The 13,241-nt window shown below is 37.8% G+C and overlaps 1 protein-coding gene across 12 annotated transcripts in view; it reads right to left on the bottom strand.

The window, feature by feature from the left end:
• Window positions 1-13,241, bottom strand: part of PARD3 (par-3 family cell polarity regulator) — a 444,272-nt gene that overhangs the window by 189,540 nt on the left and 241,491 nt on the right. For all 12 annotated transcript variants that reach the window (XM_083880512.1, XM_083880506.1, XM_083880515.1 and 9 more), the window contains 2 exons: window positions 3,195-3,334; window positions 1,559-1,687 (listed from right to left, as the gene is read on the bottom strand). In XM_083880512.1, the coding sequence (XP_083736638.1) occupies window positions 1,559-1,687; window positions 3,195-3,334 (269 nt within the window). The remainder of the gene's footprint in view (window positions 1-1,558; window positions 1,688-3,194; window positions 3,335-13,241) is intronic.

The raw sequence follows: 13,241 nt of genomic DNA, 5'->3' as shown, positions 1-13,241 counted from the left end.
TACTGTCAGATCCTCACAATACCATTTGTTCAACTGGAGCTTCAGAAAAACACACCAGAGTTCAGATCTGATCTCATCACACAGTGCAAAGCCCACCTGGTACCTGACACAGCCACAGCAAGGTCTGGCCTCCCTACACTGGACTTGGCCAAAGTAGTTGAGAGAGAATTGCCTGAGCCACAGCACAGAGGCTGCTGAGCTTGGACTCCTTCAAAGGGGCTGACTTGCTGTTATTTTAAAACTAGATAATGTATTGCTATTAAATCTCTGCAAAACTTATGCCGTATATTTGTTTACAAGTATTTAAACAAAATCTCATGTGAAATTGTCTATTAAAAGTCCCTCACTTTACCACAGAAATAATATACACAAAATTAAGACATTTTCTAAGTTTATTTAGAAATCTCAAAAAGCGTTTTCATTCACCTTTATGAAAGATAGCAATGCCATGAAAATGATACCACAGGAACTTATAAACAGATTGCTTTCACTGTTACAGTGATAAGGTAAGGTGGAATAGGATTTCAAATTTTTATTTCTCTTCACTTTATGACAGCTTTCACCTCAGTACTTGAAGGCATGTTCCAAGAATTTTAAGGTAAAAATTGGTTCATTTGCAACCTTCCCTGCCACTTTGACTTCCTAGGTTTAATAGTAGTTTTGAAAAGTAAAAGGCTAATGTTTAATATCTTGAAATGGCCAAACAAAAAATCATTTTATTTGCATTCAAAATAATACAAATCCAATAGAAAAATGAAGTTATTAATTCATCATACTTATATTTGTCTATCTTCTCACAATAATGCAGCCAAGTAAGTTATTTTAGAGCTGTATAGAACTACAATAATACAAATAATAAATAACTTCAGCAGTTTAATTGAGTACAGAACAAAGTAAAACTGCCACCATTCAGAGTCTACCTTTTCATAACAGAAGTTATCTTGAATAATTATCAGAGAAATATCAATATACATTATGCAAGTGGATCAGGTACAGTATGAAACATAATTTTTTTCCTATTTAATGTAAATTCCTTAGAAACATCTTATGAATTGCCCTGCTAAATTAATAACTGCAGGGTTTCCATTCCAGAGATTGCATTTATATTCAAAAAAGGCTACTACTTCTTATATTTTCCACTTTTTGATAGAAAGGTATTTACATATCCTATTTTGGCACAATATTATGTTTGAGAACATATTACTGAGCAGGTAGTGGGACAAATGGCAGGCTTTCAAACATAGATTTTTCTTTATGAAAGATATAAAATAATCCACTTGTCTGCATGCATCCAAATAAAGTCTATGCAATAGTTTCTCCTATAATAAACATTTTCACTCAAAATAAAGCTCTCACTTATACATTATCAACAAATACTTAATTCCAACAGCAGATCTTGAAGAAAATAGAAAACACAAAAGTAAAATGTTCTAAATAAAGCAAAATAGCTATTTTTCTTATATTCAGTGCTGGCCATGCACATTTACCAACAGGAGACAAGATCAAATCATTTGCTCATACTCATCTAAATCTCTTAGCTGCTCTCTATTTTACGCACCAGTTCCCTTGGATGGAATGTTTCTTCCTGTCGGAAAATCAAAAGGGCGACAGTTCCTCCCATCTTGGTACTTCGCAGCAAGGACACAACTTCTTCTTGAGTTTTGCCTGTTAAATCAACTCCGTTTACCTGTAACAAAGGAAATGTTAGACATCAGTAAGACTCTAAAAGCAGGGAAACCAGCAGACACTTATAGCAAAAAGTCATGTGGATCATATGGGACAGTATTAAAAAACTCTCACTGGAGCAATCTGCTTATTAGCTCACATTTCAGATTTCATTTAACAGAACTAATTAAATGGTCATTCTTCCCATACAAATACAAATAACAAGCCAGACATTCACACTTCCCTCCTTTTCAGCAGCAACCATATAGTCCATTACATTCTAAAGCCAACTAATTTCTTACAAGAACGTGGCATAAATATCTTTCAGCAAAATCAATGTATGATCCCAAACTGGTCCTGTTTCCACATGTTTTGGTGTTATACATAGCTTACAAATATATTCAGCACAATGGATTTTGACAAAAGCAGAAAGTAATTCTTTCCCCATATAACCCTGGGGTTGCTACTCCTGCCTCTGTTCAATAGTCCAATCCTTTTGCCTCCACATGTCACTGATCAGGACAGGCAGGTATGGAAGACATGCAGGAATTCCCACTGTGTGAGCTAACTTTAGTAAGAGAGAAGGCAGAGAAAGATTGAGTAATCTCAGGCTTGCCTGCTCAGAAACATTTTGGAAATGAAGGCAAATTAACTAACAGGGTTAAGCAAGGAAACAAGAAAGCAACGAAGCATGTTGCCCAGAAGTCAGCAAGCCACTTTTTTCCTTCCCCTTATAAGAGAGCACAGCTCACACAGTAGAGATGCTATAGTTGAACTCTTAAATGCTTTTCAGTCCCCTTCTACCAGAGTCATCTGGGTTACCTTGAATTACAGTAATTATAGGGGTTATCCTCCAGCAACAATTCAAGCTGACTTGGCCAATTTTGCAGTAAAGTGAAGTTAGAGCACTGAGAGGCAGTTACAGACTCAGCTGCACCTCCGGTGTCATTTGGCTTAGGGACAGTAATGAAGAGCTGTGGGTGGTAACATCTTCTATCACTCCAGCTAGGTTTGCAGAAAGATCTCTGCAGTGCATCTATCTAAGAGAAATTTAGTTCCCTTGAGGACATCCTTACTTCAGGAGGAAAGTGGCTTTGATTCTCTGTAGGACTTCCCTCCTCTTATGTCCCTTTCAGTTAATTCACTAAATCTTTTCAGGGTATTGCCTCCCATCCTTGGCAACATCTTCAATAATTTCTGGTCTGTCACTCCATGCTGATTTAATTTTACTTACTAGGTAACAATCACTTTGCTTCAATATATTCCCAAACAGCAACTATGACTGTAACACTATATTCACATAGGGGCATGTAAAGTTATGTTTTTTATTATGTCTGGGTCCAGCTCTTCAAAGAGTTATGTACTGAAAATGCCCAGTAACTTGATCTCTTACATAAAAAAATAAAGCCAAAAAAAGAAAAAAGAGGGAAAAATTCCCCTGTACCAAAAAACACTATGAGCCTCTGGAAGTGATATAGTGTGTGGGCTCATGCCAAAACACAGACAAGGAACATGTAATATTTCCTCACCTCAATTAACCGGTCTCCAGCTTTTAACCTCCCATCTTGAATAGCTGCACCTCTCGGAAGAATGTTTTTCACATAAATTGGAGCAGAGCCACCAATTGGGACATCTCTTGAAGTAATGCTAAATCCCAAGCCTTCTGTACCTGCATAAAGAATGTACATTATTAGTTTAAATGCACATTTTACATTGCATATTATTTTTACCAAGCAGAATGTATGTATACCTCACTGATACAATCCATGAAAATACATATAAAATGCAACAACTACTTCATGACAAAAAAAGAAAGCAAAAGATCTACAAGAAAGCTGTAGCTGAAGCACTGAGTCTGGGCACAGGTGGTTCAGCAGGCACTCCCTGCAACTTGCTGTTCTGATGACTTCCAAGTCATTGCCATATTTCCAACTTTCTATTTCAGATGAGCTGAGTGACAAGGAAACAGAACAAAGCATATCTGATATCCTATCACTGTCTTCCCCCTTGTCAATCTGGATCTCATCAATGATCCCTTCTTTCTCTTTTGCAGCTCTGTCATTGGCAACAGTCAGCCAATGCTGCTGGGCACGGGGTTCTGTCAGCTCACTTGTGGACCCTGCCAGTGTGTCTCACTTGTAGACCCTGGCAGGTGACAGTACTGGAGCTCAGTGGTCTCTTTCTCCTGTTCTGGGGACCTCAGGCTGTTTACAGTCAACAGTTCCTCTTTCCTTGGGCTTCACCTCAGCTCTCGCTGGGTTCCACCCCACTGTCTGTCATGCAGGCAGGGAGCAAACCCAGGCTGCCACTTCTGAGGTCCTGCTGTACATCCAGGTGACTGACTACACTTGGCCAAGACAGATTGAAGCAAAACAGAGGCACTTAAAATGACCTGGAGAAATCCAGAGTGGGAGTCCAGTCAATACAGCAAATGAGACTTGTCTGTATTTCAGAGAAATGAAGTATATCAGCAGTTCTGGGATTCACAAGCTTAGGACAAACAGGAGCCTTTCCTACTACACAGAAAGCTTGTTTGTGATTCTCCCTTAGATGCAATCTATCCAATGTTACCAACGACCCCGAAACTCTACAAAAACCTGCCACTCCCCCCTCAACATTACACATCAAGTCTATTGGGGACACATAATGCAGCATGAAAATAGCTGGCCATACAGTGGAGAGCGTCCCAACACAGTGTCAGCACCTACAGCTTGCATTTGAAACTTCTCAGAGGTTGTCAAGGCATGTCTACAGTTCTAGTCGCCTCGCTAGGCATTCACAGGCCCAACCTACATTTAAGCTGACCTACAATGGCAACCTGCAGTTGGGACTCAGCAATACCAGGGAGGTCCCTAAAAGCTGTACAGCACACACCTTTGTAAAATGTCATGGGGACAGAAACCAAACTTTTACGAAACAGTCACCAGCTACAAGCCCTGGGAAGCTTAGCACAAACTGTGTGAAAGACACACAATCACTGAACCATTTGAGGTGTTAATGTATTTAAGAAGCAAAAAAAACCCAACTGTGCAACAGCAGCCAGAGACAAGTGAGCAAGAGAGCTCTGCAGATCCCAAGGTCAATGCAGAAGAAAAGCGAAGAGGTGCTTCAGGTGCTGGAGCAGAAATTTCCCTGCAGCCCATGGAGAAGATGATGGAGAGGCAGCTGTGCCCCCCTGCAGTCCATATAGGTCCATGGTGGAGCAGAGATCTACCTGCAGCCTGTGGAAGACTCCAAACCAGAGCGGGGAGATGCCCAAAGGAGGCTGTTCCCTATGGGAAGCCTGCACTGGAGAAAGCTCCTGGCAGGGACCTGTGGCCCCATGGAGAGGAGCCCATGCTGGAGCAGGTTTGCTGGTGGGATCTGTGACCCTGTGGGGGACTGATGCTGGAGCAGCCCGTTCCTGAAGGACTGACCCCATGGAAGGGACCCACACTGAAACAGTTCTTGGTGACCTGCAGCCTGTGGGTAAGGTTCACCCTGGACATGCCAGCAAAGGATTGTCTCCCATAGGAAAGACCCCACTCTGGAGCAACACAAGATCACGAGGAGTCTTCCCTCTGAGGAGAAAGGAGTGACAGAGACAACACTTAATGGACTGACTCCATCTCCCACTCCCCATCCCTGTGCACTGCTGGGAGGAGGAGCTAGAGAATTCATGAGTAAAGATGAGTCCAGGAGGAAGGGAGGGGTCAGGGGAACATGTTTTAAGATTTGGTTTTATTTCTCATTACTCTACTCTGACTTGATTGGCAGTAAATTAAATTAATTTTGCAAAGTCAAGTTGGTTTCAGTGACAGTAATTGGTGAGTGATCTCTCCCTGGTCTTATCTCAACCCACAAGCTTTCTGCTGTGTTTTGCCTCCCTTGTCCAGCTGAGGAGAGTGAGTAATAGAGCTCCTTGGTGGGCACCTCGTGTCCACCACAATGTTACTTCATTTCTATAAATCAAATAATTTCTGTTGCCTATGTTTAATTACTAGACCTACTTTCCTAGAGAGCAGAACAATATTCACACATGAAAAGAAAGCAGGAATCAAATACAGTAACCATTATCCAACATACAGATTTCTGAAATCTGCACAGTTGCATTTGATTAAAATTTAGTACAATATATTGTATTATCAAGACAGAAATCATGGTAAGAAGTAAACTGACACAGGTGACAGGACTGGGTGTGACACAAGCTTTTAAAATCTTCATCTTCACATAACTAGGTGCCCCTGTACACGCAGTGAGGGCACATAGATCTTATTGTTCAGGAAACATGGATCAGTTCCTCTAGGCTAATTATTTTGGGACAACTTCCTTGTCTTCTGCAGCATTTGAGACAGTTGACATTTAAATTTGAAAGTCTTCATCCACTTTTAGGCAAATATATTTATGTGTGCTATTACATAGAGATAAAAAATATACTAGATCTCATAACAACCATATTTTACTTAGGAGACCTCCAATTTTAATGATGCTTCAAACATTCATAGAGCTCTTTAATTCCCTGCAGTATGTGAAGATGATCTGAATAAGGTTTTTTTAAGTCACATCTCTGTTTTTTATAGAATTTATCTTTTTCTTATTATAAGGATCAGTGTTGAATACTTCTTTAAGTAAAGGTTTTGTCTGCTAAAATTTCTAAAGTAATATCAGAACACAAGTGCACTCCCAGGACAATATTTCATTATTAATAAGCTTAATCCCTATTGCCTGATTACAGCATCATTACAGATGTCTGGTTCACACACAGCACTTCAAACCCCCATGGAAAAAACAGAAGTTGAAATGTTCACATTACAAATGCACACAGGATATAAATTTGGACTGTGGCATTTTCTGCTGTCAAATCTCCAGAAAGTCTTTACCAAAGCCTGCAGAACGTCTCAAATCCACACTGTGCCCAGATATTAGCAGAAGAAAATTCTAATTACTTGTTTCTGTAGAAAGAAGAGGCCTCAACTGGGCTGTGTTTTACTGTGCTGCTGTGTGCAGCTTTACATGAGGCAGATTTGGGTGTAATTTTCCTTTTTACCATTTCTCTGCTTCAGTTGGCTATTCATGCCCCATAGCTGTGATTCGCTGGATGATACAGCTTCATAAACTACTATGCTTATTATATATAAATTAGATGTTCACAACACTGGAAATAAATGGATACATCCAACCGAGGACAAAAATAAATATGACTTCTGTGACTGAATTGATTTTAATTTTTTTTCTTTTTTATACACATAACTTGATTTAGTTCTCTCCACTCCATTCATTTCCATTCTCCTGTTGATAGAAATACATATAAGATCTTAATATCTTCCTGCTGCTAAAATGTTTTCAGTTCTTAGGGTGCAAAACTGCATTATAATAATGAGTGAACTGTGCAAACATATTGTAGTCTTCTCTGATTTATGCTAGTAATACAGGAGAGACTGGACACACATACAGGCAGAACCACAATGAATAGAAAACAGAAGAAATTTCCATATTTTAGAAAACACAGGAGTCATCCTACACAAAGCTAGGAGCTTTACTTCGCAATATTTCGATTTTTTGAGCTATGTTCACCTTAATCTCTTCTAGATTTTAAAAAGGGTAAAATTTTGATAGGGTAGCAAACATTTTTTTCCTTCTACAGATATCACCTCTGACAATGATCAAATTACACCAAGTGTTCATAACATTTAAAAATTACCCACTAATTTGTGTAATTCAAATTCTTAGGCTTCTTTGATAAATCAACAGCTCTCTCGACAAGTTAGAGTTCTCCTTTTTTCCTGAACGTGATGCTGAATACACCTTCTAAAGTCTCATTACCCTCAAAAGCTCAAGCCAGCTCCGAGCTGAAGACAAAGTAGTTTGAAAAAAATAAAAAGGGCAGTTATAATGGTAAAAGATTTATTTTGTACAAACAGAAAAGTGGCAGATTTGATGTGTCAGGTGCTGATTTGGAAGAAAAAACTTCTGGTAGCTTTAAGGTAAGGGGAAGTGGAAATCCATTCCTATAATTTAATTAAACATATTTTCAGAATGAAGATAATTTCATTTGGAAGCAGTCTGATCATAAACTGACAGAATGTTAAAAATTTTATTAAATTTTACTACAGGTGACTAGACTCCTATCTCCCAGAGAAGAAGTATTTAATTTCTCGCCAGTGCTGGGATTACTTTCTTGATTATGGAAAGAATGTGTCTGGCATAACATTTCTGTCTTTCTAAGGCTATCCTTTAAAAAAAGTTGTGCACTCCTCATTCAGCACCAACTGCCTAAATTTTTAGCAGTAAAATGTGCTCCTGGGTAGAAATACAGACAGGATACAATACAAAAAGCCAAGATCACCTCTGTAGTGTTTTCATCCTTCTCAAAAGGACACTGGTTCAGAGAGACCAGTAAAGAACAACTGAAGGACCTACACTGTCAACATCTTAGAATACTTCTCTTGTCTTGCCTTTCAGGACTGCTAAAAGTAAATCATGCTCTTCCTTCAAGTCTAATTTAAGAAAATGCATATGAGTTCTCAGGGAGTTCATTACAGAACTCTCTAAATTTAAAAAAATAACTACAAACAAACAACAACAAGAAAATTTCATTTCTAAAACAACAGAAAACATCTAAAACCTGACAATTGGGTACCACATATTTTAGTACTTATTCAAGAAAGGCAGAGAACATTTCAGAGCAACCTTAACAAGGAAAACTCATGTGGGTGAACAGTCCTCAGATAGAATAAAGGATTGTTATAGGGGAAAGTGTAGATTCTTCATGCAAGACAAAGAACTCCCTCTCCTAAAACAATAAGCAAGGGTGGTTGCAGGTAGAAAAAGTGTGTGACACAAAAATTAAAAAATAAAGCAGTGTCACTTAATGAAAGCAGTAGATTATACTGAGATGGAGAATAAGGAGAGAGATAACATTATAATAAAACTAAGTAGAGGGGCCAAAAGTTCTCCGACAACAGAGCAGACACTGTCCTTCCAAGCACTTCAACTTCTTGTGTTTTTTCACAGGAGACTCTTTCTGGAGGTTCAGATACAGATGGATGACTGCTGAGTTAATAATCCTAGTGTTCCACATTGGAAACCAGCATTTTTTTAAGGACTGAACCTCATTTAATATTTGACAGCAAATACGTTCTTACTGCAAGGGGCACCACTTAACTAACCAAGGCCATTTTACTGCTCCTAGTTTAAACTCTATATTTTTTAGAATTTGTGCATGTGTAGTCAGGCTTACTGTACATGCAAATGACTGCTTAGAAGGCTGACTGCTCAGCTGTCTACAAAATTTCTGCAGCACAGGCACAACCAAGACTAATTGCATGCCCATTTTTATGTAGTTGAGTGATTTGGAACAAGTGAGTTTTTTTTCTCCAAGCAAAGCTCAGACCACTCAAGAAGATCTTTGATCAACCTAATAGAAATGTTCTTTTCCCCTTATGCTACAGCCTGCTAATGGTGATCAGAAGTGGTTTTAAAAAATGAAAAGATGAAACCTGATGCAGTTTATGCTTCTTCAGTGACTAATAATGCTCAAAATTATTTGCTTCACTTTTGAATTTCTCAAGGTCACTGAAGTAATTTAGGCATCTACATGCTTCATTTCAAAAGTGGCAAACACGTTTTCTGCATCTGAACAGGAATTTTAAGTGAACATATCACTTCAAAAGAAATTTTAAACAAAAATTTAAAATGTCAGTTCAGAGTCTGGCTCAAGAAACTGTGTAGGGAAAACAGGAGAGTATAATGAAAAATGCATATAAATCTGTACACTTCAGATACATGATGCAGGATATCTTACAGACAAATTCAGGGTTCTGTCTTGTACACCCTCCTATAAGAACCCAAGCAAAGCAGGCAACTGTCCATAGATGTGCTCCACTCCAGAGCAAATACAATGCCATTTCAAATTAGCATACTCCCAAACTATCCATGGCAACTTATTTGTGTCTGTAATGACTTCTCGCAGAAAGGAACTTGGGTGCAGCAGGGCTGAGTGCCACTGTGCCACAGATGGAATGCCCAGTGCCCTGGTGGGACTTGCAGAGTTTTAGATCAGCTCTGTATGCAAGATGTGGCATTATTAACCTCAGCAACGCCACCAAGCCAAACAGAAACACAAGAAACTCTGACAAGCAAAGTCTCCTAATCCTGCTCACATCTACAATTTACCCCACTTTTCTCTCCTGCACTGTGCAGAGATGCCTCGTTTGTTTCAGGACTCATCTTATAGAACAGAGAATGTCCTGTTTATGATGGACTTGGTAACTGCTACAGTTTTCCTGACAGTTCTATCACTCATTTCTTTCCCTTTCTTTTTCTTGTTTTGCAAGAGAGAGGCCAAAAAGGAAGAGATAATCATAACTCCCATGGTTGGTGGCTAAGTCACCCTCTGGAAGTGGGGAGATGTGGACTGAAGACCTGATGCACTGAATACTTCAGACAAAAAGTTAACAAAATATTTGGTGGAACTAGGACCAACTTAAGAAACATGAGCTCAGTGATGACATTTTACTTCCAGAATTCTATATTTAATTTAGCTATACAAACATGTAGTTATAGATAGAAATCACATGATGCAATGAACATTATATTGAAGGGCAATTGAATAAGATTAAGCTAATTTCCAGACCAAGTACTTCAGGTTTGTCTTAGTACAGCAGTATCAAAAGCAGTAGATGTGAAATCTGAGTAGCACAATGTCCAATGGAAAAATTGTCTTTTGAATGCTTTAGTGAGTATCGGGCTAAATGCTGTAAGTTACTAAGTGCTCAAAGACTGAGCCTTACAGTCATTTGCTGTATAATTGGTCATTTATTATTTATAAGTGATGGGCTAAATTCCTCTCAGTTGCATTGGCTCAAACACTTACAGGCAAAGAAGGAACACTCTGGGAGTGTCCTGGGGCATATGAGGTCAAAGTTTGTCCTAACACTCTGGGTGTTGTATCAGTAGTCTTATTTTCTTTTTTCATTAGCTGCAAAGAACTATTTTTATTTATTTATACTTACTGTGTATCAGTTCACACCAAAATGTATATAAACATGGGCTCACTGTCATGTCTTGCATTATCTTATTTTGTGTGAGCTATTAAGCTAGACTGCTATACAGCCTTAATGGCATTAGAATATCAGCAATAACCCCTACATCTATATGCTAAAAGTTCAGGCCTTGACCTTTAAGGCAAGATAAACAGATATCCATTTTCATTTAGAAAAGCCAACAAACATTCCTCATGGACTAAAACACATGACTGACCTTCTCTTCTGACTTTATTAAAGAGCTAAATCCCATGAAAGTTCAGGTTATTTTAAAATGCCAAATCAGCAATAAATATTAAGAAATCATAATTACAGAAGCACATACTGTAGGGTTATTCTAGATTGTCATCCTATATCATAAAGCTTATGCAATATATAAAAATACAGCTGTAATAAAGAAGGTCTGTCTGTATTGAAGAAAAGTCAGTTCTCACACACTACATCCCTTATCAGAATGTATAGGTTAAATGAAAACTGATTTTCAAGATGACACCTTGCATGCCTTAATGCACCCCACAATGAGTTTTTAAAATAATGATGCTAACTGGTGAAACAACTGCTGCCTGTCAACTACAAATAAGAACATTTGTTAAATATCTATAAAGCCTGTATTATTACAACATCTTAGAAATAATCACCAAAACCAATCAACATCCCTATTGAACTCATATTTACAACAAAATACTTGGAGCACCCTTAAGCATATTGCTGCAATTATTGCTCCATATGTATGTTCTCAGAGTGATCAAATATAAATCAAAATGGGAGGACATGGTTCTTTTTATGGTGCATACTAACAAATGAAAGACAGCAATGATATAAGGCATTTTTCCTTATGCACATTTTTCTTTATTTTTACCATGCATAAAACAGTTTCTACCTTTACCTATAACCTGAGCTAGGTGTCATCCCACCATAAGTAGTATTCTCAAATAAGCTGACTGTTAGAAAAAAAATTCCCTTTAAACTTCTGAAATATATTCTAAATATATTTCAAAGTTCTTCAAAAAGAGCCATCAAACTCCTCTGGTATGAACTAGATGTTAAAGTATCTTAGAGATCATTTGTCATCACCAGGTAGCATGCATCTTCTTTACTCCAAACTCACCTAAGATATCAGTGCCAGAAAGGATAAATTACATTATACCCCTGGGGGGATTATTTCTCAAACAGTATCCAGTGCAAGATGACCAAATATAACATCATATCAGTCACAAATCCATAACATACCAAAATTATATTCTTGCATCTTATGAGGAGCTATAACACCCTATTTGTTTGGGACACAAAATATTGTGGTCCCAAATGATATATTTATTTGTTGGTGCTTTTTAAATTATATTAAATGCTTATTTCCACTTCTGATTGAGAATTCTTTTATGTACTGTCCAAGTAATATCTCCAAAGACTTCCACAGAAAAAAAAACCCACAGGTAAAAATCACTGTAGTGACTGAGAACATATTTATAAGCACACTGATTCCTTACTCAACCCAGAAGTTTTTCCAAGTAGGCTGCTCTGAGCTGATGGCCTAGAGAAATTCTTGAAGGAGCATCAACAACAGAAGCAAACTGTCAGCTCAACCGTATGTCATCTAAGTTTGTAGAGCTTAAAATTCAGCAACCAGAAAGAAGCAATCTGGTGGTTCATGCAAAGTTCATAGAAAGGAAAGCATAATGATAATGTGACAAGTAGCCTGGTACCTGAGAAACTGTAAAATCTCTACCATTCAATGCACTGTCGTCAATGACTTTCAATAAAAAGATTAATTAATAAATATTGTTAACATTAAGCACATAGAGTATCCTAAGGGGAATGTACCCCAAGTTCATGGAGAATACTGTCATATGGGTAAATGTTCTGATGTTCTGCTGTGTAATGTGAATACTATTTTTGTTGGTAGAGACTGAATTATAGCTAATCTTAAACATGCTCATTTGAATACCATAAAGCTTACAGGATGTATAATCCTTTTCAAAATCATTTCCCAAGAGCTAAGAATACTGCCACCTAAATGTAGTTTTATTATACTTCAAACTATCTTAAAAGTATCTACACATTAACTACAAAATAATATCAAATTTTCTCACATTATAAAAATTTCATGGATGTACCAATGCATCTTACATGTGCACATATAACACAGATGTTGAGATAAGCACACACTACTTTAAATAGTGTCTCTTACCCCCATTCAAATTATATTAGCTTAAGGGCCAAGACAGGAAATATCATATTACATCTCAACCAAAGGTTTTAATGTCTCAGTGGAAAAAAATGAAAGCTTTAGCTGGAAATTAGAATGTCCAATTTACCAACTGGATCCAAAACAGTCTTAAAATCTAAAGCCAAAACTCAATTTGAAAAGTCATAACTGTGAAGTAAGAACATGGGCCATTTTAGCTTAGTTGTTTATATTAAATAGTTCACCACTCCCTGAGTCTTGGCCAACAGAATTTGAGGCATTTACTGCACTACATTATTAGCTGAGAAACAGAAAAAAATGCTTAAGCACTCTTTAAAATGACCTTTTGCACGAATGCTGCACACACT

The sequence above is a fragment of the Zosterops lateralis genome, assembly GCF_965231275.1.
Source record: "Zosterops lateralis genome assembly, chromosome: 1".
NCBI classification, from domain to species: domain Eukaryota; kingdom Metazoa; phylum Chordata; class Aves; order Passeriformes; family Zosteropidae; genus Zosterops; species Zosterops lateralis.
The sequence above is the reverse complement of the archived record's forward strand: the minus strand, read 5'-3'. Positions and strand labels throughout refer to the sequence as shown.